Consider the following 25,462-nt stretch of genomic DNA (forward strand, 5'->3'; position numbering starts at 1 on the left):
AACTGGAAAACCAACGTTTTAATCTATATAAAAAGAGAAACGAGAAACACTAATGAACCACATAAACAGAGGAGAAACCATTGAACATCAGATTCTTGACTTAGGACAAGTGCAAACAATTGCAGCGGGATTAAACGTTTTAATGGTACCAAACCTTCTCCCTTTTCTAACAAGAGTATAACATCACAACATAGAAAGACAGAGGGTATGACTAATTTTTGAATTACTAATAAAATAGTGAAAAAATTGTCTGAATACCTCAATGTTTTAAATCACCTATATTTAACTTCCCTGTGAGATTATAACATTCTTCCATCATGGCATTGAATGATAAAATTGTCCCACCCAAGGGTCCACATTTTCAATGAGAAAGGTTGATTGATTGAGAAAAATTGTTTAGTTAGCTAACTATGCACTTGGTTACAAGATTAATCCACCATTTTTTGTTGTTGATATACAACTTTTACATTTTGATTTAATTCTCGCGGCGAAAGTCGCAGTAAACGAGACTAAGGTATTACTATCCGCTGGCAGCGGCGGCATAAACTATTTGTATAAAGCTATAAAGCTATATACACAAGGTAGAAGACATGCATTCTTCATATCTTGTATGCAGATACCTTAATTTGTGTTACAAAGTTTCCAGTTTTCATATGTTCATCGCCTTTGACCTCATTTTCATTGGTCAGTGATTGCTTGCTCTAAAGTGCCTGTGTCTCTCACCTTGGTCTATGTGCATATTCAACAACGGAAACTTACCAACACTGAAGACAACAATATAAATCTTGGCAAAAATCAGTTTAGATGATCTTGTATATACTTATCATTAAGCCAGTTTAGATTATTTTTAACTTCTTTAGTTTTTGCTCAAACACAAAAGAGGATAGATAAACAAAATCCTCATTTATGGGCAACCACTCCTATAAAGAGTCAGTCTTCATAACTATATCGGCAAAATTTGAATTGTTAGTAGATCTTGACTCACTGATCATTTTGTGGTTTTAAACTAGATGCATTTAGAATGGTTTAGGCCAAATTTGGATAAATTGGGCCCAGCTGTTCCAGTCTTCAAGATTTTTGTAAAAGCACAGATATATCTTCACCTGATGAACATGTGTACCCCATGTGAGATTGGCTTTAAATGCTTAAGGTTAGAGATATAAGTAAAAAACTTCATTTTACCCCCATGTCCTATTTTTAGCCATTGTGGCCATCTACGTTGATGGTCAAGGTCATCTGATACAGTTTCTAAACTAGATACCCTAAGAATGATTTAGGCTAAATTTGGATTAAATTGGCCATACAGTTTCAGTGTAGAAGATTTTTGTTAAAGACTTTAAAGGGCATTAACTCATTATGAGGTCAATTGACAACTTTGCTTTGCTGAACAAATTTTGATGTTTACAGTTTATCTCCATCTATTATAATGTTCAAGATAGTAATCAAAAACTGCAAAAGTTCCTTAAAATTTCAAATTCAGGGGCAGCAACCCAAAAACGGGTTGTCTGATGCGTGAAAAGTTCGGCACATATAGATCTTCACCTGATGAACAATTTTCCCCATGTCAGATTTGCTCTAAATGCTTTAGTTTAAGAGATATAAACTAAAACATTTGCATTTTACCCTCATGTTCTATTTTTAGTCATGGCGGCCATCTTGGTTGATGAACATGATCTTCGGATATAATTTTTAAACTAGTTACCGTAAGGATAATATAGACCCCTCGTGACATATCTAAAAAAGTGAGTGATGAGAGATCGGTTTTTAATAAGATTAATGGAATGATTGTACGAAGTGTATTCCCTATCACGATGTCATTGAAAGAGAGTTACTGCTCACTAGAAAGCTATTAAACCAAAAGTTCCAAATGGTGAAGTTGAAATCATCACTTCGTAAATTTTGCAGACGCCATCACGAGTTCGTTGACCGTCATGGAATAACCTTTTCACAGGTGATATTGAATGTTTTCTTTATATCGTAACTACAATCCCCTTCCCTTTTCACGAATGTGACCTACGAAATTATATTATTTCCTTGGTTTGTAATAACATGAGCAACAAGACGTATGTTCAGCAGGATCTGCTTGCTCTTCAGAAGCACCTGAGATCACCCCAGTGTTTTATGGGGTTCGTGTTTTTAAGTCTTTAGTTTTCGTTGTGTACAATTATTTGTCTGTTTGTGTTTTTCTTTTTTAGCCATGGCGTTGTTAGTTTAATTTCGATCAATGAGTTTGACTGTCCCTCTGATATCTTTCGCCCCTCTTTTGTATATGTCTGTCTGGCAGTCAAATTCAACTTTGACCTCATTTGCGTGCTTTTGTTTTTCAATACCATAAGCACTATGTCAACTATGTTTGGTATATTGAATAATAATTGTAAGGTGTAAATGTCTGTCAGACAGGATTATCTAACCTTGACTCCATTTGAAAATGTAAAGTTTTTGTAATACTCGTAGTAAAACTTTTATCTTTGAGACTTTTTATAAACTATCAATGTTCAGTAAAGCAGGAGAGACATTTCAACTTGTGTACTCCTGTTGATTTATCAATGAAAAGTAATAATCTTTAACATATTTTTGGTTTCAGAAGATTAATATGTTTACAAATCTTAAAGAGCTTTTGTTTAATCATGTTACAGCTAATGAAATCTTTATTACTAGTTCTAAATAAAAACGATAACGAAACGCAATTATGCAAATAATATAATCACGAGAGTATTAAAACGGGGTTTTATGCATATTTTTAACAAGAGGCTCTCAAGCGCCTGAATCGGTCACCTGTTTTTTTTTTTACTTAAATCTTTACATAAACAAATTGTGTAAAATTGTCTTTAAAGGGCAATAACTCCTTAAGGGGTCAATTGACAATATTGGTCATACAATAAATGACGAATTCACCGCTATATCCTGTTATCCTGATATCTTAGGTTATGAAAATCACATATTTTTCAAGTTCATTATCTTAGAAAACCGAAACGGGTGTTGCGAGGTCAAAACAAACAAAAAATAATAAAAACTCTTCTATCAAATACAAGCAGATTTTGTTACGTTTATACGGTTTAAACGTTATTGCCTTCGCAATTAAGGGTGAAAATAAGCTTTTTAAAAGAAAAACATGAAAGATTTCCCCTACAATACCATATGCATAAAGCTATTGATAGATAGCAAACTTTGTTAAAATGTGCGATATCAATATAGAAATTGTCGGATTGTTGACTAGCTGAAGGTACCTTTATTGTTATTTATAAATTCGCCATAAATCCAACATGTCCTAGAAGACGATTACTGATTTTTTTGGGAAGAAAATATGGATTTTGTAGAAAAATCATGAAAAACTGGAGATGACATGTTACACACTCCCCTATCAAAATACAAGCAGAATTGGTTAGGTCAATAAGAAAAAAAACGTTCTTGTCGTCGATTCCAATACAATTATTTGCAATCAAACGCAATAGTGTTGCAATTTTGGGTGAAAATAAGCTTTTCTTAGCAGAAAATCATGAAAAATTGGGAATTTCCCTATACTCTCTTAAAGTAAAATAACCAGCAAACTTGGTTAGTATATGCAATATTGATGTAGAAACTGTATTTCAAAATTATTAAGTGATACAAAAAGAAAATAATCACAAAAACACTGAACTCTGAGGAAAATTCAAAACGGGAATGTTCGCCGTCTTAACATGTCCTATTTAATGTGAAAGATTCAATACTAATTCGTTCAAGGTTTGTTAATATCGTGACCTAATTGAGAATAGTAACAAATATATGTATAGAAAAAGGAAGAGGAAAGATCAAAGGTCATTTTTATCCCCGCACTTGTTTCTTGAATAAGATATCAGACAATTTGTCATAAATCGGAACAAAAATAAATATCCTTCACAATAATGTGTGTAAACTGTTCCTGGCATATTTCTATAAGTTATTAAGGGTAAAACATTGTGTGCGCTCATTTCAGCGTCAGGGATTTTAAAAGTCTTTTTTCATAACAGCTAGTTCTTGTTTGTATTTAACATACAGCTACACATCTTGTTATGTATTAATAAAGGCAACAGTAGTTTACCGCTGTTAAAAAGTTATAAATCGATTGAGAGAAAAGAAAAATCCTGGTAACAAACTTAAACCGAGGGAAACACATCAACAACAATGGGAAAACAACAAAACAAAAGAAACACTGAAGTGCCACAAAAACAAACGACAACGCAACATACATACATAGAAACGAACTATAAGATTACAACTGCCATTTTTCTGACTTGTTACAGGACATTTTAAGAAAATAAATGGTGGGTTGAACCTGGTTTTATTGCTAGCCAAACCTCGCGCTTTTGTGGCAATGTAAAATATACCACTAAAATGACAACGTTTTTCAAGTTTCATTAATTTATTTTGACATAAACGAGGTATTTCTAATGCAATTCAAACATAATGGAAATGTAAATTTTTTTTAGACTGAATATCATACTTGTACATGTTATTCCATTTGTAGTTTTGGTAATAATTTTAAAAAAAATATCCCTAGCATCTAAGAGCATGACATATTGTTTAAGGTTAAGGAACAGTAAATGGACTATGTCACAGATTTTTAAAAAGTTTGACATTCAACTTTGGCTCGATGAACTTAAACTGAAAATTAAAAAAAAAATATGCATTTATCTTTTTTATCATTTGAAATATTACTGATTGAATACTTTGAAAATGGGTAATGATTTGTATAGGAAGCGCATGAAATCTGTCAAAAAATCATCAATACGTATTTATAACACATAGACATTTCTTGCAAAAAAATATATGTTGTTGACACATAAATTTCTGTTTTTATGATCATTAGAAATTTGATTATAACGTTGAATAATAAACCTACAAATGTTTTTAATGTTATACATAAAGGCCAAATATTGAAGTAGAAAGTATATGTGTTTACCCTGATCCGTGCAGGAGATCTAGTAATTTCAGTATTGACTCATATAATTAAGAGAATACGCTATGCTTTCGGTTCAGCAGCGTTAAAAACGGTTTCTTTCAAATCAGTACATCGATAAAATTGTTGTTTTCGAATTTTCAGCAATGTTCAGTGCCAGGTAAATCTATCGATTTTGACATAAAAGAGATTTATTATGTTTGTCTCACTTCATTCGCGCTTTGATGATTATTTTCAGTAAATTGATTGATTTCTTAATGATTTCGATTTATTTTTTATGAAAAATAATTTTGCTTTGTTTAATTATTCAAAATGAAATGTGTTTAACATCACTGGGTCGATACCTCTGCTGGTGGACTATCAGTCCACGACGGTATCATCAGCTCAGTAGTTAGTACTTCGGTACCGACATGATTTAACAAACTTTACTAAAATTGTCCGTTTATAAATTTATGAAATTATTAAGAAACTAAGGTTTCCACTTCCTCAGGCAAAGTTGACTTTAGATGAATTTGGCTATTTATTTAAGGTATTTTTTGTTATATAGCTCTTCGACGGTTTCGGTACTTATACATCCTCGGATTTCAAATGTTTGGCCTTGAGCGTGCCTGTTGAAGGTAAATCCAGAAAAGCGCTTTGGACGCATGGACTTATTTAACTTGTTGTTTTCAATTTTTTAAAATTTGAAATTATTAAGAAACTAAGGTTTCAAAACCCTCAGGCAAATGTTTACTTTGGGTGAATTTGGCTAATTATTTTAAATATTTTTCTTATATAGCTTTTCAATGGTTTAGGTATTTATACATCCTCTGATTTCAAATGTTTGGCTTTGAGCGTTCCTAGTGAAGGTCAATCCAGAATAGCGCTTCGGACGCATGGAATTATTAAACGTGTTGTTTTCAATTTTTGACATCACTGGGTTGATACCTCTGCTGGTGGACTATTAGTCCCCGAGGGTATCATCAGCTCAGTAGTCAGTACATCGGTATCGACATGATTCAACAAACTTTTCTAAAATTGGCCGTTTATACGTTTTGAAATTATTAAAAAACTAAAGTTACAACTCCCTCAGGCAAAGTTGACTTTAGATGAATTTGGCTATTTATTTTAGGTATTTTTGTCATAAAGCCATTCAGTGGTTTCGGTACTATATGTATACATCCTCGGATTTCAAATGTTTGGCTTTGAACGTTCCTGATGAAGGTAAATACAGAAAGGCGCTTTTGGACGCATGGAATAATTAAACGTGTTGTTTTCAATTTTGAAAACGCAAACCTTTAAACTGGAAATTTTACTATATATCTTGCTGAATAAATCGCTAATGTCAAATTTGTTTGTTATTGTAAATATAAATTTTCTCTGTGACTGTGACACGTAGATTTATGATGTAACAACAAACAAAAGAGCTCTGTCAATTTGACAAGCTGTGATTACTAAAACTCTCCATGAGTTTTTATTAGATAACATGTGTTTTCGCTTTGGAGATTCTGTATGTCGTCAATTAAATACAACTGCTTCTCAAACCACGCCTCTTTTGGGGAGATATACAATATTCATAGATAATTAATTTTGTTTCATACTGGTTCCCAGTTATGATCTCTATGTTTCACCTCAGTAAATATACATATGTATATTGTTTATATTGAAATCTGTAGTAATCCTACAGGTAAGGGTAGTTAGGAAATTTAGCGTAAGTTAAAACTCTTATAAGTTCGGGGTAAATAAACGTTGAAAATATGCTGCATAGCGAGTCCTATATAATTGAAACAAAATAGTAGTGCATATAAACTTTCTATTCTAGGATATGATTTTTTTTCAAAACTTCATAGCAAAAGTGTTACAGTGTTAGCCTTAGCCGTAAAAGGAGTTCCTATGAGAAATTGTATTTCAATATTTACAGAAAGGCAACCTATATTGGGTGAAAAAAGTTTGGTTTATCTCACAGATTTTAAAGAATTTAACTTAAATATGACGTTTTACAAATATTTCATAAAGATTGAGAAAATCCTGGGCCTTAACTATGATGACTCATCATAAATTCTCAGTTTACAGTATGCATAGTTTACTTAAAGCCCTGAATGCAAAATTTTTTATAATATATGCATATTTGTAAGTTGAATTGTTTAGAAGTGCTTATATTTTCGCTTCATTGTCATTGAAACTCATAGATCCTTCTTCAATATTATTGGTGAGGTGTTTTTGTCCTGTCGATAACCCAAAAGTAAGCCGCAACACCTAAATCTGCTTTTTTGGCCACCGCGACATAAAAAAAAATACAATCTAGAAATACAAAAATATCACAACAAAACTTACAAAATTGTGCCCTATCCTGAATATGTACTAAATATTCCATTTTGCTAGAAACAGCAGAATAATTTAGGAAATTTGAGGCCCCAGGGGAAACAAACAGGGAAAATTGCATACCCCCTGGGTCATAAAACAAATAATTTAATTTGTAAATGTTATGATTTTTTTTATCTTAAAGGTCTTTATATAGAAAACAATAACTGTGCTTAGAAGTTTTGCAAAAATCAGATGTTAGCAGTTATTTCCATAAAACATTGAAGTGAATTTGTACATCAGACTGGTATTTACATGCATACATCTATTGCAAATATGGCTTTGTTTTAACACTTCTAGTTCATATATTAAATAAATTATGTCAGATATATGGTTAGAGACGATACTGTTGTGACAAAAATTCTAAACTGACCATTTGAGGCAGAAATTGTGAACTTTCATTGACAAATAATCATACAGTAAGATGTGGACTGGAAACAGAGGCAGGATTGGATTCTTTATATAATCTTGAATGTTGGAATGATTGACTGCTAAACATTACATTTACAGTATTCTTGAATGATTTCAATTTGCTATCAGATCAGTTTTAAACAGGTTTGATGTGTTTTGTCATTTGATTTTGCCATGTGATTAGGGACTTTCCGATTGAATTTTCATCGGAGTTCAGTATGTTTGTGATTTTACTTTGTTCTATGCATTTCATGTCAAAATACATGCAAATAGGGAATGCGGCAATTATTAAAGTCTTGTTTTCAAATCCTTAAATAAAATGAAACAGGGGAGGGGACATAAAATGTACAGTTACAGAAAACTTATGAGTATATGCAGTGATTTCTTTCATGCTATAATTCTGATAAATAAGTAAAAATGTGAGAAAAGTATTTTTAGAGATTTTTCTTTTTGAATAAATGTATAGGTGGTACTTTGTAATTACAGCTGTTTCTCAAACCACGTCTCTTTTGTATATATATAGAATATTCGTAGTAAAAGTGATACAGTTTTAGCCGTAAAAGGAGTTCCTATGGGAAATTGCATTGTCAATATTTACAGAAATATGACTTTAAAATACGGCCAAGTGTCGACGTCCCCCTTGCATAAATTCGACGTTATAGTTACCAAAGACTACAGAAACTTGAGCAAAAGGATCTATGAAGTAAATCTCAATCAATCAATGCTCCTCATAAAGTCAACTCCACAAAAATAAAATTTAAAAGTCATTGTGTGGATGGACCAGCATCTTCAGTGTATGACACATTTTGCGATCCAAGTGTGGAGTGTAAGTAAATTATACATACAGAGACTACCAAACACTCAACCTTTTATTTATGTAAAATAATTACAACAAACAACTGATTCAGCGTCGTGTTTATAGTTTCCTTAAAGTTTCAATATACGTTGTATGATATTGTCCGATAAGACTTTATATCCATAAGAGCCAAAACCAAATAATGGGAAATCTAATATTTAACTTGTTGAGCTGTATTAATAATTTAAACCACAACAAAACTCGCTATAATATAGGATTCATACATCTTATTCTTGCGAAATGTATTATAATAGTAATTGTGAATGGGTGCAATATACCTAAAACTGTGTACCTTTATCGTGTACCTGTATTACCTGCACCATTAATACCTCGTTAAAAGAACTTGAAGTTGCTATTTTTAACACAATTGATAACAACTAAACTGCGCAAACCCAAGTATTTATTTTATTATTAGATATTGAGATCAAAAATGGCGATTGGTAATTATCTTACCTGGTTTACCGTCTTCGGAGTGATAGGTAAAGTTTCCTTTTATTTTTCTATTTTTTTAATATTTATTTAATATACTTATTCTCTAATGTAATTAACATGCGTTTTTATGCAGAAGCAAGAACTGGTCTTTCATCTTCTTTTGTAAATCCAGGTGCCAATGATAATGTCCAGACAAAATTATCGATCAGCTGAGCATAAAAGTTACTTTACGCGCGTAATTTTTGACAATTTCTATGAATTTTTAAGGGGCACTATCTGTCAAATTCATGTTTATGATTTGAATTAAGTTCTAACATTTGATTTATAAATACTTTTAAAAACTATTTTAAAATTTATAAAAAGTTTTAAAAAATATATATATATAACACATGGTGTATCGACATTTCATGTAAATTTTAGTCCAGACGCCATCTAATAAACCATCGAGTTGTCCGCTAAAGACTACCGACGGTCACATATCCCGATATAAACATAAACATAGATATAAATATATAGCAAACTCGAGCAATTCGATTTTTCTTCCTTTTTAGCTGACTGTGCGGTAAAGGCATTGCTCATTGTCGAAGGCCAAACGATGGTCTATAGTGGTCAATTTCTGTGCCAAGCGGTCTCTAGGGGAGAGTTGTCTAATCGGCAATCATACCACAAATTGGAAAAGACTTCTGTGGACGCTTACATGAGAGTGAGACCTTCTTGATTTTATAAGATCTATACAATTTGGGTCACAGTTAGGCAAGGCATTGACATTATAACAATTGAAAAAAAATATATATCTAAACAGTTTTATTTTAGGGGAACTAAAAGTTTCGATTTTCTTTTTTAAAAATCAACGGAAAATGGCCAGAGGCATTTGACGGATCCCCTGATCTTGCAATCGTCATGACATTTAGCAAAGAGTAAGTTTATATGTAATTACCGATTGATTTCTTTTGGGGAAACTGTTTTCCTTTAATATGTATCGAGGGCTCAATAATGTATTACTTCATGAAAAAGAAGAAAAAAGATATAAAAACTCAACATTCGTCTCTGATTTTATCCGTGAATAAGTCGTTGGTATCCGTGTATAACTCGTCAGAGCTATTCATACACTCGCAGAAACTCTAGATAGGAGTCAGTTTTTTTACATGCCAAAAACCTTCTAAAGATTGTTAACGGATTGATTTCCCGTTAATAATTTGTACCATCTGTTCGCAAATCGTAAGCAACAAACCTGTACCATCCGTAAACTGATCGCACGAAATAATAAATTAGTTTACGTTTTATTTTCAGATTGTTTACGGATTATTCCGAGTTCTTATATGTAGTTTACGATTTCATTTGGGTCGATCACGATGGCTTTATGGATTATAACTAGTTATTATGACCTTTTTATTGGTAGTCACGAAAACTTTGCAAATCATGAGATACGTTTACTTTAAAAATCATCAGTTTCTGGGGGAAAAGTTGATGAACCAGGGTTATGTCAAATACAATCATCATAGATACCAGGATTCTTATATGTCGAATAATAGTATATCAATTTAATCAAATAAATGCTTGAGTAAATCATATTAATAAGTTGACAAACAAGTTAAGTAATCTTTATTCAACGTACACCAGTAACACATATGATATCTTACAATTAAACAATAATTTACATATGTTCGACTGCGTTTTAAAGATCTTTAAGCATATTAAAGAAATCGGTCAATGTCAAATTTGTTTTTAAATAAGTAGGTGCTTTTAATTTATTAAAGAAATCTATCAAGATCGATTCCTACGATGGAGTTACAATTACGATACTTGGCTTTTGTCTCCACAGTAATAGGTAAGATTTTATATTTTGAAATTACTTTCAAGGTAGTACAAAGGAAATTGCAGTACATAGAACTGTAGTCCTCCATTATGAAATATCGATCTGTTTACCTGTTTAAACACTACAAGTATGACTGACCTGCACAGTATAAAATGTTTGCACGTATGTGCTTGTGAGTTCGTGAGTTCATATTTTTAATAGAAAATGATAACACCTTTGTATTGTAACCGACCTCTGTCTACGTTTTTAAACAAGTTAACACTTCATTAGTATAATAAACAGGTAGACATAAGTATAGGGTATAATAACTGAAATGAAATTTAAACTTAAATATACTTCATGTTTCTATCATTCCTTTTTTCAAAATACAGAGGTTAACTGAAATGGTCCTGACTTGTTTTGAACCTGTGACACAGAAATATTTTTGTTAAAAAAGAAAACTTTAAGAAATGTACGAACTAATCTGCAGTCTAAGTGGGCGAGTGGTCTAGAGTGATGGACACAGTATAGGTGGTGTTGTTTCGATATCCCAATAGCATGAGTTTGAATCCAGTCGAGGGAACAACAAGCTATTTAAAATCCAAAATAATTAATAAATCGTTTTCTACATTTAAGGTATATCTACAACATCAAAGAATATACCGGTTTTCCTTAAAGCTGACTACCGTGATGGAAAGTTGACATTGATCTGTAGTGTTACCTCGCTTGTTTTTAAAACTGTTATTCATGATCCACGTGGAAAGATAGTTGGTAGCTGTTCAGCACCGATTCATCAACTTGATGTTAGAACTTGTTCAACACCAGAAACACTGCTAGACCTAGATCTAAATAGAACAATATTAACAATAAATAATCCGGAAAACAAAAGCATCGAAGGTGTGTGGAAGTGTTCCCATGGCACCAACCGTGGTAGTGACGATGTATATGTTCAACCATATTTTAAGCCATATAATTTCTCTCAATCTGAGCAAGGTAAATACTATTATTATAACAAAATTTCAACTGAACACAATCGAAATGTAAAATACACATAGTTATTTTTTACGTTTAATTTTTAGCTCACCTGTCCCGAAGGGCCAAGTGAGCTTTTCTTATCACTTTGCGTCCGGCGTCCGTCGTCGTTGTCCGTCGTCGTTAACTTTTACAAAAATCTCCTCTGAAACTACTTGGCCAAATTAAACCAAACTTGGCAACAATCATCATTGGGGTATCTAGTTTAAACAAGAGGCTGTTACAACGACAGCAAACCGGATTTATTAACATTTATTTGTATCCTGCCAATATCACAAGAACCATAACTGATGAACGGTGAAAGTGAAAATCGTCAATATCAAATTTGACCTCCATTTTATCATCAGTATCAACATATTAAAATTTGAAAAGCTTAGGTTGAACGGTTCATGAGTAAATGCACGGACACGACTGGAAAAGCCATTTTTCAATCTTTCAAGAACCATAACTCCTGAACGGTAAAAGTCAAAATCGTCATTATTGAACTTGACCTCCATTTTGTCATCAGTAACAACATATTAAAATTTGGGAAGCTTTGGTTGAACAGTTCATGCGTAAATGCACGGACACAACTGAAAATGTCATTTTTCAATCTTTCAAGAACCATAACTCCTGAACGGTAAAAGTCAAAATCGTCATTATTGAACTTGACCTCCATTTTGTCATCAGTAACAACATATTAAAATTTGAAAAGCTTTGGTTGAACAGTTCATGAGTAAATGCACGGACACGACTGGAAAAGCCATTTTCAATCTTTCAAGAACCATAACTCCTGAACGGTAAAAGTCAAAATCATCATTATTGAACTTGACCTTTATTTTGTTGTCTGTAACAACATACTAAAATTTGAAAAGCTTTGGTTGAACAGTTCATGAGTAAATGCACCACGGCCGACACTCGGCTAACCGAGAGATAGGTCGGTTAATCTATATTGAGTATGCGGCTATATCGGCGGTTGGTCTGTTAATCGGGTTGGTTATACGTCTGTTAAGAGTAAAACGCACAATTTTAATATTAAAATCTATTTAATATACAGATTTAAGGTACATTATAAGAATCAAATCAAAAAAAGAAAAGTGTCTGACAAAATGATATATATCATAGAACATTTTCCAACTGTATAAAACATTTCATAGTCTGCGCAGTTTCCCGTAAAACTAAAAGGCGTCGCGCAAGTATGTAGTATTTAAGCTTATACGCATAGCAATTTTTGTAATGAAAGGCGAAAAAAACAATTTTAGATATCATTTAAAGGACACAAAATCGTACTTTGGTTCTAAAATATAAATTGAAATTAGTAAATATTTCATAATTGTAATATAACGTGAGTAATACCACGTTTTAGTGAACATTATGGGAATAAAGTCTGTTAATGGGTTGGACAATTGAAATTGTGTCAGTTAAGAGTTATTTAGCCACGACAATAGTTGTGCTACCTATATATTTTCCCTTTGAAAAAGTTAAGAATGAGATGCTCTTGGGGAAAAAAAAATGACAATACGCTGCAACAGTATCCTTCTAGTAAGAACATTTTTTATTTTGACTTCATTTGCATTTTATTAAGGGGTGTGTCACTTCAATATATGGATATGGATTGCCTGCTGGAATATGCATGAATCTATTATTAACGTTTTCTTCAGCCTTAATTTTTGTGTCTGTTCAAAGTAGCACGTTCTCAAATCCGTCCGAAAGTGTCTTTCTAATACAACACGGGGTACATATAACGTGTTGTCGTTCTCATATGCACATGATATGTGTCACTGGACGTTAAACTCTAAATCGTCAACATCATCCGATTGGTTCTTTTCTTTTATTACTGAATCATCTGTTGTTTACAAATCAGTCTAAAGAAGTAAATGGAAAGTAGCGAATGCAGCTACATTTGGTTATCTTAAGTTTTAATTTATTTTATTCCGTTTAGTTCCTTTCTACATAAGTGCAGAGGAGAACTGCAGTTGTCCGCATGTAAACTTTTAGCATTTATTACCAATATGAGTACATAGCAATCCGTTACTGTTTCAACACCCAGGGGTGTTTCATGTCTTTATTCTCAAACAGTTATTATTTTTTTCTATTTTTTTTTTATTAATGCATCACTTCCTACTGTCCTTATCTATTATTCTATATATTCTGTGTTTCCATCCAGATTCTCGTCTATACAATGAGGGTCCGGATTGGGAGCTTGTTTATTTCTATATTTTTTTTATATAATTGTCTGTTACTTTTCTCTACATTTTATTTTATCTTACTCATTATTATTTCTTTATTCTTTATATATTCTAGCATCCCAATATATTTTACTTACTGATGTTTAGTTACATTACGACGTTTATCTCTGATTTATATACTGGTTAATACCAATTTAGATACAAATTAGTGTCATTCATGACAACCTTAACAGAATCCACATGATATAGGCGACCATTCTTGGATGAAATCAATATGTATAGATTATAACATGCCCTTTTCTATATTAGCCCTGGTATCATCCCGAGACTCCCATATCGGCCCCGAGGCTTTAGCCGAGGGCCGATATGGGTCGAGGGATGATACCAGGGCAAATATGGAAAAACATGTTATAATCTTTAAGCTATTTATCACATATTTAAGTGTTGCAGAAAAGAGGGAAAAAAAGTTCAATTATAACAATTTAATGAAACATAACAGCTAAATCTTAAAAATTTATCCGTATCCGTAACAAATATGTGATAAGATATAAATAACACATAGCTGAGAGGGTGATAGAGCAGATTGGGTCCCGAGAAAAAAATTGTCAATTGCGGCGAAGCCAAGGTTGACAATGTTTTTTCGAGGGATACCGATCTGCTCTATCACCCTCTCAGCTATGTGATATTTGATTTATTATAATGAATGTCCTATCATCATTTTCTTTAACAGATGAGTTTTATTATAAAGTATTTTCTATGTAGTCACGTACTTGACAGCGTAACGGGTATTTGAAAAATCATTAGAAGTGAAGTAAATAGACAATAGTAGTGCATTGACTTGACATATAAACGATACAACTTTGAAGGATTAGGCCCGAAACGGGGAAAAAGCTCTGCTATCAAGAAAAAAAATATTTTCAATTGTTGTTATTTTGTTATTGTTATTTATTTTATTTAAATTTTGGGTAAATATCCCTTTCAAAAGGCCTCATATCTGGCTGCGAAATATACATCACAATGAACATGATGAAATGTACATCACCAGTTGAAACCCCATCGATGGTGAACGAATGCGTTTAATATCAACAATAAGCATAACACACAATGATTTATAGGTTTTAAAGTAAAAATATTAACAAGTGAAATACGTTTTTCCAACAATTGTAAAAGAAATAAGTTTGAGTCGTTCCACGCTTCGTTGTATAGTAAATTAGAACTTTAAGCATTGTCTATAAAATAACTTGATGTATATTCAATTCATTGTCAAACTGCCGATTTTTTGATTGGTCTAGCCGAGAGGGTGACATTCCAAAAAATTGTCACCCACTCAGCCATGTGATAGAGTAAATTAACACCTTCGTATTAGGCAATCAAAATATGGCATTTTAACATGATGTATAATAATACTTTAATATTACACTTTTTTATATCAGTTTTCAATATTCATGGCCTAAATTAATTGTTCATTGTCAGTGTTTCCGTATATATTATGTTTCATTGCTCATGTGTTGTTTCCGTATATTTTAGCCACTCGTCTTGAGCCTACCCATTTGATCCGATAACACACCATACAGCAATAAAATTATACTTTTATTGCCATTCATAACTCTTAACAGACCAATTAACAGACCGGGTTTTATACATCCGACCCATTAACAGACCAGGTTTTAAATAAAGATTGATTTTTGTCACCAAAATACAGATTTTTGTGTAGATTTTTCACACAATGATATCAATTTGGTTGACAAACATAATGCCTGTCTTTGTTCGATGTTCAAAATATCGCATGCAAGTAAATTCAACCAACGTGTCTTTTTGTGTACATTTTTTGTGTGTAAAATGTGTATAAATTTATTGATGAGTAGCACGCCTTTTCATTTTATAGATCGTACATCGAAGCTAGAAAAATAATAATTACACCACTGGATTCAGTACATTGAATTGTTTTGTTAGACATGAATAATTTTTATGATAAACATATATTTAAAAAGTTATACAATGAAACATGCAGAATTTCCAATGATTTCCTCGATAACACCTGATTAACAGACTTTAGCCAACCCGATTAACAGACCCACCGCCGATATAGCCACATACTCAATATAGATTAACCGACCAATCTCTCGGTTAGCCGAGTGTCGGCCGTGTGCACGGACACGACTGGAAAAGCCATTTTCAATCTTTCAAGAACCATAACTCCTGAACGGTAAAAGTCAAAATCATCATTATTGAACTTGACCTTCATTTTGTTGTCTGTAACAACAAATTAAAATTTGAAAAGCTTTGGTTGAACGGTTCATGAGTAAATGCACGGACAACATTTAGATATCCGCCCGCCCGGCCGCCCGACCACCCGACCGCCCGCCGTACATCCGCAATTCAATAACCGACATTTTTGTCACAAAAATCCGGTTAAAAATGTGTCCGTTGACCCAGCCAACGAACCAAGATGGCTGCCATGGCTAAAAATAGAACATAGGGGTAAAATGCAGTTTTTGGCTTATAACTCAAAAACCAAAGCATTTAGAGCAAGTCTGACGGGAGCAAAATTGTTTATCAGGTCAAGATCTAACTGCCCTGAAATTTTTAGATGGATCGGAAAACACTTTGTTAGGTTGCTGCCCCTGAATTGGTAATTTTAAGGAAATTTTGCCGTTTTTAGCTCACCTGGCCCGAAGGGCCAAGTGAGCTTTTCTCATCACTTGGCGTCCGGTGTCCGTCGTCCGTCGTCCGTCGTCGTTAACTTTTACAAAAATCTTCTCCTCTGAAACTACTGGGCCAAATCAAACCAAACTTGGCCACAATCATCATTGGGGTATCTAGTTTAAAAAATGTGTGGCGTGACCCGGTCAACCGACCAAGATGGCCGCCACGGCTAAAAATAGAACATAGGGGTAAAATGCAGTTTTTGGCTTATAACTCAAAAACCAAAGCATTTAGAGCAAATCTGACATGGGGTAAAAATGTTTATCAGGTCAAGATCTATCTCCCCTGAAATTTTCAGATGAATCGGTCAATCGGTTGTTGGGTTGCTGCCCCTGAATTGGTAATTTTGAGGAAATTTTGCTGTTTTTGGTTATTATCTTGAATATTATTATAGATAGAGATAAACTGTAAACAGCAATAATGTTCAGCAAAGTAAGATCTACAAATAAGTCAACATGACCAAAATGGTCAGTTGACCCGTTTAGGAGTTATTGCCCTTTATAGTCAATGTTTAACCATTTTTCGTAAATTAAAGTAATCTTTTACAAAAATCTTCTCCTCTGAAACTACTGGGCCAAATTAATCCAAACTTGGCCACAATCATCTTTGGGGTATCTAGTTTAAAAAATGTGTGGCGTGACCTGGTCAACCAACCAAGATGGCCGCCACGGCTAAAAATAGAACAAAGGGGTAAAATGCAGTTTTTGGCTTATAACTCAAAAACCAAAGCATTTTGAGGAAATCTGACGTGGGATAAAAATGTTTATCAGGTCAAGATCTATCTGCCCTGAAATTTTCAGATGAATCGGTCAATCGGTTGTTGGGTTGCTACCCCTGAATTGGTAATTTTGAGGAAATTTTGCTGTTTTTGGTTATTATCTTGAATATTATTATAGATAGAGATGAATTGTAAACAGCAATAATGTTCAGCAAAGGAAGATCTACAAATAAGTCAACATGACCAAAATGGTCAGTTGACCCCTTTAGGAGTTATTGCCCTTTATAGTCAATCTTTAACCATTTTTCATAAATCTAAGTAATCTTTTACAAAATCTCCACTGAAACTACTAGGCCACAATCATCTTTGGGGTATCTAGTTTGAAAAATGTGTCCGATGACCTGGCCATTCAACCAAGATGGCCGCCACGGCTAAAAATAGAACATAGGGGTAAAATGCAGTTTTTGGCTTATAACTATGAAACCAAAGCATCTAGAGCAAATCTGACAAGAAGTTTAATTGTTAATCAAGTCAATATCTATCTGCCCTGAATTTTTCTGATGAATTGGACAACTGGTTGTTGGGTTGCTGCCCTCCAATTGGTAATTTTTAAAGAAATTTTGCCGTTTTTGGTTATCTTGAATACTATTATAGATAGCGATAAACTGTAAACAGCAATAATGTTCAGCAAAGTAAGATCTACAAATAAGTCAACATGACCTAAATGGTCAATTGACCCCTTAAGGAGTTATTGCCCTTTATAGTCAATTTTTAACAATTTTCATTAATTTGGTAAATTTATGTAAATTTTTACCAAATATAGTTCTCTGTTACTAATGGGCAAAGTTCATTATAGATATAATTGTAAGAAGCAAAATCGTTCAGTAAAGTAAGAACTTCAAACACATCACCATCACCAAAATACAATTTTGTCATGAATCCATTTGTGTCCTTTGTTTAATATGCACATAGACCAAGGTGAGCGACACAGGCTCTTTAGAGCCTCTAGTTTGTTATTATCTTGAATATTATTATAGATAGAGATAAACTGTAAACAGCAAGAATATACAGCAAAGTAAGACCTAAAAATAAGTCAATATGTCCAAAATGGTCAATTGACCCCCTAAGGAGTTATTGTCCTTTATAGTCAATTTTTAACAATTTTCATAAAATTTGTAAATTTTCCTACATCTTCCACTGAAACTACTGGGCCAAAGTTCATTATAGATAGAGATAATTGTAAGCAGCAAGAATGTTCAGTAAAGTAAGATGTACAAACACATCACCATCACCAAAACACAATTTTGTCATGAATCCATCTTCGTCTTCACATAGACCAAGGTGAGCGACACAGGCTCTTTAGAGCCTCTAGTTTAATAAGTTATCAGTATTTTCCAGTGTACGTACTGTATGCTTTGTCTTTGTCTTTGTAGATGCTGAGGTCAGTACTTGTTCGGAATTTGTCTTCATCGCAATTTCTGTCACTTGTGTCGTCACTGTTGGAATATTACACATTAACACCAAATACTCTGTGCAAAAAAGAATTTGTAGGACAATATTTCAAAGTAGAGGTAAGATGTATCCATTTGAGTCCATGTTGGCCTACTTGAAATATATTTACCCTAAAGATTCAAGCAGATTTATTTTAAAATAAACCTTTATAAAGATGGAAATGTTACTAGTTATCAAAGGTACCAGTATTATAATTTAGTACGCCATACGCGCGTTTCGTCTACATAAGACTCATCAGTGACGCTCATATCAAAATATTTATAAAGCCAAACAATTACAAAGTTGAAGAGCATTGAGGATCCAAAATTCCAAAAAGTTGTGCCAAATACGGCTAAGGAAATATTCATTGTTGTACGAAGGTTTTCATATAAATCGATTCTAGTTGATAATAAATATATATAAGGGATTAAACTGTAACAGGTCATTTGCTGATACTATATTTTTCATACAAGGTTAGGAGTCGGACATTACTTTATGTTTTAGAATACATTTATGCAGGGAAATAGACAACATCGGCACTGACTTCATAAAATATGGCTATAGATGAGCATGGCAGGAAATTTTCGTATAAGAACCCACTATAACTCTTATGGTGGTATATTATAAGGAAAATGTGTTTTCATTTTGATTTGAGTGTGTTTTTGGAAACTTAATTATTTACAAATGAAAAATCAATCTAGAGGCTCTTCAGAGCCTGTGTCGCCCATCGGTATCAACTGTGGGTTAGGAAAGCTTTTAGAATAAGGTTAAAATCATAATAAATAGTTAATATCCTAATAATGATTTAGACCCAGTTTGGTTTAATTTGTCCCAGTAGTTAAATTTAAAACAGGTCATCCCAGTGTTGTGTTGCAATAGTCATTCAAGTCCCCTTATAACAATTTTCCCATAGACTTCTTTTAAAAAGTAAACTCCTATGTTTTATTTTAACCATGGCGGCCTTGTTGGTTGGATGAGAGGATCATCGGATAAATTTTTCAATCAAGATACCCTACTGAAAATTGTGGATAAGTTTAATTATATTTGGCCCAGTAGGTTAAGTGGAGAAAATTTGTAAAAGATTACATAAATGTACGAAAAATTGTTAGACATTTACTATAAAGGTGCAATAAGTTCTTAAGGGGTCAACCTAATGAATACTTTTTACCAATTGTATGATGTGCTTTAAATGCATTAGTTTCTGAGATGTTACCAATTTAACCCTGTATTTTATTTTAAGCAATGTCGGGGGTCAATTGACAATTTTGATCATGTTGAAATATTTGTAGAATTTACATTGCTTAACGTTATTGTTGCATTCATTTTTTCTCTATCTATAATAATAGAAAACGAATCCAATTGCATTTTGCACTGTATTACTCACTAGTCTTTCAACTTCCTGATTGAATTGCTGAACATTTTTTTGGGGGGATCATATATCAATTTAGTAGGCTGTGCTCGAATAGTGCAGCTATCCTTTTCGTTTGAACAGATTTCGAAAGATCGACTATATTGTATTGATAAAAAGTTCTTTTTGGATGAAAATATGAAATGTAAATAGACCTTGCTTGTTAAGATCATGAAATATTTCTTTGCTAACGAGCCTGTGCATGTCGGTCACCTAAAGGTCTATGTATATATTCAACAAAGGACAAACTTATTGAAGACGAGAATAAAATTTATTGTATAGCAATATAATATTTCCCACAGAACGTAACCAAAAGTTAGCGTGCAATAAATTCTAATATTGCACTAGTGCAATAAATCTTCAAAATTCATGACGTCATCAACGTTTTAATCTTAGTTTAAACCATTTTTTTACTTTCAAATATTATATTGCTATACAATAAAAGGGTTATTGCATGAATATTGGGGAATATTGTCCCTCGTAGAACATATATTGCACTCGCAAGCTCGTGCAATATAAAATTCTACTCGGGACAATATTCCCCAATATTCATGCAATAACCCTATAGTATGACACAAATGTTTTTATGATGATCTTGCACTGCTGATCGTTTTGACTGTTGAGTTTCTCTCTATCTTCTTAGCTTTTGCTTAAAACACAAAAGAGAGTAAATGTCTGATCCGATTCTCATTTAAGGACATTTATTCCCAAAAAGAGTGACAGTCTACCAACTATATACCGGTACGGTGTTGTCTATAAAGCCAACATTTGACTTGTTTTAGATCTTGCATTGCTGATCGTTTTCGTTTTTTAAAAGTTTCTATTTATCTATCATAATTTTAAATCATACAAGGCAAAACGAACACTGAGGAAAATTCAAAACGGAAAGTCCCTAATCAAATGGCAAAATCAAAAGATAAAACACATCAAACGAATGGACAACAACTGTCATTTTCATGACTTGGTACAGGCATTTTCTTATGTACAAAATGGTGGATTGAAACTGGTCTTATGGCGCTAAACCTCTCACTAATATGCAAGCCGCATCAAATTCCATAAATTTGAATATTGTTTTATTGGTATAAATATTGATTTTGTTATCATATCAGTAAATTAAAACCATACTTTAATCATTCTGAATACTACTCACTATTACTTTCACGGTTCTACAAACTGTCGAAACATATAGTTTGGCATTGCACCAGGTCATGTTTTTCTCTGACTGTTAATGACTTCTTTACAATAATTCCATAGAATGTTGAATGTGTAATAATAAATACTGTGGATTCATTTATATTCGTGGGTACCAAATGAAAACTTGAATGTTCGTGGATATTTAATTTCGTGGTTTTGCCGATGTAAAAAATGTATGCATACAAGCCTATAGAAAATTTGTCATTCGTTGAATATTATATTCCGTGATTTACCTGTATCCACGAAATCCGCGAAAATTGGTATTCAACGAATTATAATGAATTCACAGTATTTTAGTCTTAAAAACATAATTTTATTCATAGGTTGTTTTTGGCTTTACAATAATACCCCTTCAAGTCCACTCCGTGTTTTACCCCGATTCATTCTATAGCTGCCTGTCTGATCTCTATAATTATTCATATTCTTCCAGTTTTCAACACTTTAAAGTGGACATTTACGAGGAGTCGAACCCGAACAACATCCAGGGATTCAGAAATGGAGGGATTGATAGAGGGTGAGTTCATTTAGGTCAAAATATCTAACTGCAATGAAATTCGTAAATGTCTCTCTATTTTAAAGTTCTTTTTCTTTTTATTTTACTTCCCAATCAAAACAACTTGTTTTACCCCGCCTACAGAAGCCGGTAAGTGTCAGGGTGTATTCTATATTTATGTCGTTTTAACAACTTAACAGACTCGGTGTATCATTTGGTCTGACTTGTAATAACGAACTTCAAATTAAAAAAAAATGATTCATATGGTTTTTATAACTAAATTGGACAATTAAAAGAATTTTCATCAGAAAAAAAGTTTCTGTACATAGATTTAAAATTATAAATATCTTAAATGGGCACTAGCTGCCAAATTCATGTTCACCGATTATACTCAAATTCTCTTATTTTATTAATAACAATGTAAAACATTATTCCAAACTATCTAAAGTATCAAATAAACAATTTACACATGGTCTCAGTAAGATGTAGCTTCGTTTTGTGTGAAATTTAGCCAAGACGCCATTTAATTAATTTACCTTGTATGACCATATAAGCGATGTAAACATAAACATAAATATACTGTAAGTAGATTAAGGAACTCGTGTAATTGGATTTTTTTGTTTCACTTTCAATGTTGACATTCTTTTCCGTTAAATAACCGTACACGGACAATGCATGCGTTATTCTATCTTTTTCTACGGGGTTAAATTGGGGTTGAAATAAATACGGATTTAATGAGGTCGAATTCTTCACTTGCAAGTGAAAAAATCATTATCAATGTTTATTAGCTTAATTTGACAAAATTGAACCTTTTTAGCTGATAAAAGCAAATTTTTATTTCACTTTTTCACTTTCATTAACTTTCATTACTGCTTGAAAAAAATCATACTTTTAATAATTTTTTTATATCTCGTAGCTAGTGCCCCTTTAATCACAAATTACATATAATTACTTTCTTATTGGGTCGTTGTATTTTGTGTGGTAAAAGGGGGTGCGAATGAATTAATTACAGAAAATGTTTTTTATATAGTTTTACCAATGTCAGTCATGGTGTTTTTTTCATTTAACTTGATATGTTGAACGACGGGTGCCACATGTGGAGCAGGATCTGCTTACCCTTCCGGAGCACCTGAGATCACCCCTTGTTTTTGGTGGGGTTCGTGTTGTTTATTCTTTAGTTTTCTATGTTGTGTCATGTGTACTATAATAATTGTTTTTCTGTTTGTCTTTTTCATTTTTAGCCATGGCGTTGTCAGTTTGTTTTAGATTTATGAGTTTGACTGTCCCTTTGGTATCTTTCGTCCCCCTTTTTTTTGAAATCATGTTTCCCAACAAACCTGATATTGTTCTATATGATAGATCTTCACACTAATCATTTGTGACTTTTTTGTTTATATCAATTAATTTGAAATGTATTACTTTCAGGAGACACCAAGAAGAGGGCTGCAGAACATAATCGTTGTCATAATTGCGAAAAGGAAACTAGTTTCTCCCTATGTCTCGAGTGCAAAAAATTCTATTGTGAAACATGTGCCAATACTCATAGTAATAAACTACGTTTTAGAAATCATACAATTAGACAAACTAATTTATTTCCATATAAAAAACAACACGAAATGAAGTGTAAGAGTTGTCCAGAAAACCATCCTGAAATGGTCTGTAAGAAATGTGAAAATGTTCTATGCATAACATGCTCGTGTCCACATTCAAACGACAAAGATGTGTTCCATCCATTAATACCCCCTAGCAATCCAATTGTTCCAACTACTCGGTCAAAAAATCAAGACGATTCAGAGGTTTTGCGCAAAAATTACACCGTTTCTGTGTCAGAAGAGAAATGTGTTACACGAATCAGGGGAATTGCGTATCTAAAATCAGGCGGGCTTTTTGCATTGGCTGATTATAAAAACAAAAAGCTAAAAGTTTTCTCAAAATACAAACTTGTGTTTGAAAAGTATCTGAATATGGAACCTAGGGGTATGACTGGCATTTCAGGCAATAAGATTGCAGTAACGTTTGCTTACGAAAAAAAATTTATATTTTATGAAGTCGCAAAATTAGATGCTTCCAAATATGATGAATTCAATTTAAAACCAATCGGAAAACCGTTTGAAATAGCATACCACAAAGATCATTTCATTGTTGAATTAAATGAAGGTATTGACGGGTGCATCATCATATTGGACAACTATTGCAATACGATATTTGAAATTAAAAATCAAGATTCGAAGTTTGGTTATTTTACAGGCAATACTATTAGATTACAATTAGATATGGACAGAAAGGAGTTTTATGTTGCAGCCATAGGCAGAAAGGCAGTGTATTGCTTAGACGTTTATGGAGCTGTTAAATGGCTCGTAAAAGTACCGAGTCCTAGAAGTATTGCTATAGTACCAAATACTAAAGACACAACCTTACTATTTGCGAGTCATAAATCTTCGGCAATTTATAAGTTAATATGTAAAGAACAAAATGGAAGTGAACGGTATAAACCGGAACTTATTGAAATGGAAGCAGAAGACGAAACCGCATTGGAGGAAGACAAAATCAAATTGCCAGAATACATATCATACGATCATGATAACTGCTTACTTTATACCGAGGTAGCAAATGGCCATGTTAGTGTTTATCATTTGGAAAAACAAAAAAGAAATTGAAATATTATACACTAACAAATGTTAGATAAGTATCGCGCTCGCATATTTAGGTTTATGTTTTCAGTATTCTCTTTAGGTAACTGTTTATCTGTTTATCGGTTGGTCGTTTTTTCTTTGTTCAGTCAATTTAGTTTATTTTCGACTGCAAGTGGTTGTAATTAAACTTTTTTTTATAAACTACAACTGAAATAACGTTTTTATTAACGAGGTTTGGCATGCCACAAAACCAGGTTCAACCCACCATTTTTTTCTATAAAAATTTCCTGTACCAAGTCAGGAATATGGCCATTGTTATATTATAGTTCGTTTATGTGTGTGTTACAAATTTTACGTTGTGTCGTTTGTTTTCTCTTGTGTTTGAGTGTGAAGTCACATTACTATAAGAAGTGTCACGATACTTTTCTATCCCAAATTTTCTCCTCTTATATTTAATGCGTTTCCTCAGTTTTAGTTTGTTACCCCGATTTAGTTTTTTGTCCATGGATTTACGAGTTTTTAACAGCGGTATACTACTGTTGCCTTTATTTATATGTTAAAATGCGTGGGTTTTCTTATAATATCTTTGTTTTAGCATTGTATGATATCTATTGTTTTATGGAAATAAATTTATTTTGGAAATTAAGTTTTGTTTAGTTTTTTACTTTAATTATTTGAGATTCTTTTATTTTTAATATTTCTCTCCAGAACTTGTTATGAAACAAACTAAGAGCCGAGTTGGAAGCTTTGATGTAAATTTTAAATTGTTTACATTGATGTTACAAATACTTCCCTAATACAAATTACATGCAAATACTAGTAATGGACTTCTGGTAGTATTAATATAAAATGTTATGGTAATAGTTATCA

The 25,462-nt window shown here is 32.7% G+C and overlaps 1 protein-coding gene across 5 annotated transcripts; it reads left to right on the plus strand.

Annotated features, from left to right (window-relative positions):
* Window positions 1-8,897: 8,897 nt before the first annotated feature.
* LOC143044298 (uncharacterized) lies at window positions 8,898-25,238 on the plus strand. Of its 5 annotated transcripts, none has more exons than XM_076216237.1 (7): window positions 8,898-9,001; window positions 9,768-9,871; window positions 10,712-10,782; window positions 11,386-11,742; window positions 18,807-18,944; window positions 21,897-21,980; window positions 23,385-25,238. In XM_076216237.1, the coding sequence occupies exons 2-7, from the start codon at window positions 9,855-9,857 to the stop codon at window positions 24,614-24,616; spliced, it is 1,899 nt and encodes a 632-aa protein (XP_076072352.1). In that variant the 5' UTR covers window positions 8,898-9,001; window positions 9,768-9,854; the 3' UTR covers window positions 24,617-25,238. The 5 variants fall into 5 exon arrangements, with proteins under 5 accessions (XP_076072352.1, XP_076072356.1, XP_076072354.1 ...); XM_076216241.1 differs by having other exon boundaries at window positions 24,207-25,238; XM_076216238.1 differs by lacking the exon at window positions 8,898-9,001 and having other exon boundaries at window positions 9,067-9,871.
* Window positions 25,239-25,462: the final 224 nt, after the last annotated feature.

Source organism: Mytilus galloprovincialis, chromosome 9 (assembly GCF_965363235.1).
Source record: "Mytilus galloprovincialis chromosome 9, xbMytGall1.hap1.1, whole genome shotgun sequence".
NCBI classification, from domain to species: Eukaryota; Metazoa; Mollusca; class Bivalvia; order Mytilida; family Mytilidae; genus Mytilus; species Mytilus galloprovincialis.

Coding starts and splice junctions, on each gene's coding strand:
- LOC143044298 (XM_076216237.1), top strand. Junction 11,743..18,806: donor TTTCTCTCAATCTGAGCAAG/GTAAATACTATT, acceptor TTGTCTTTGTAG/ATGCTGAGGTCAGTACTTGT. Junction 21,981..23,384: donor AATGGAGGGATTGATAGAGG/GTGAGTTCATTT, acceptor TATTACTTTCAG/GAGACACCAAGAAGAGGGCT.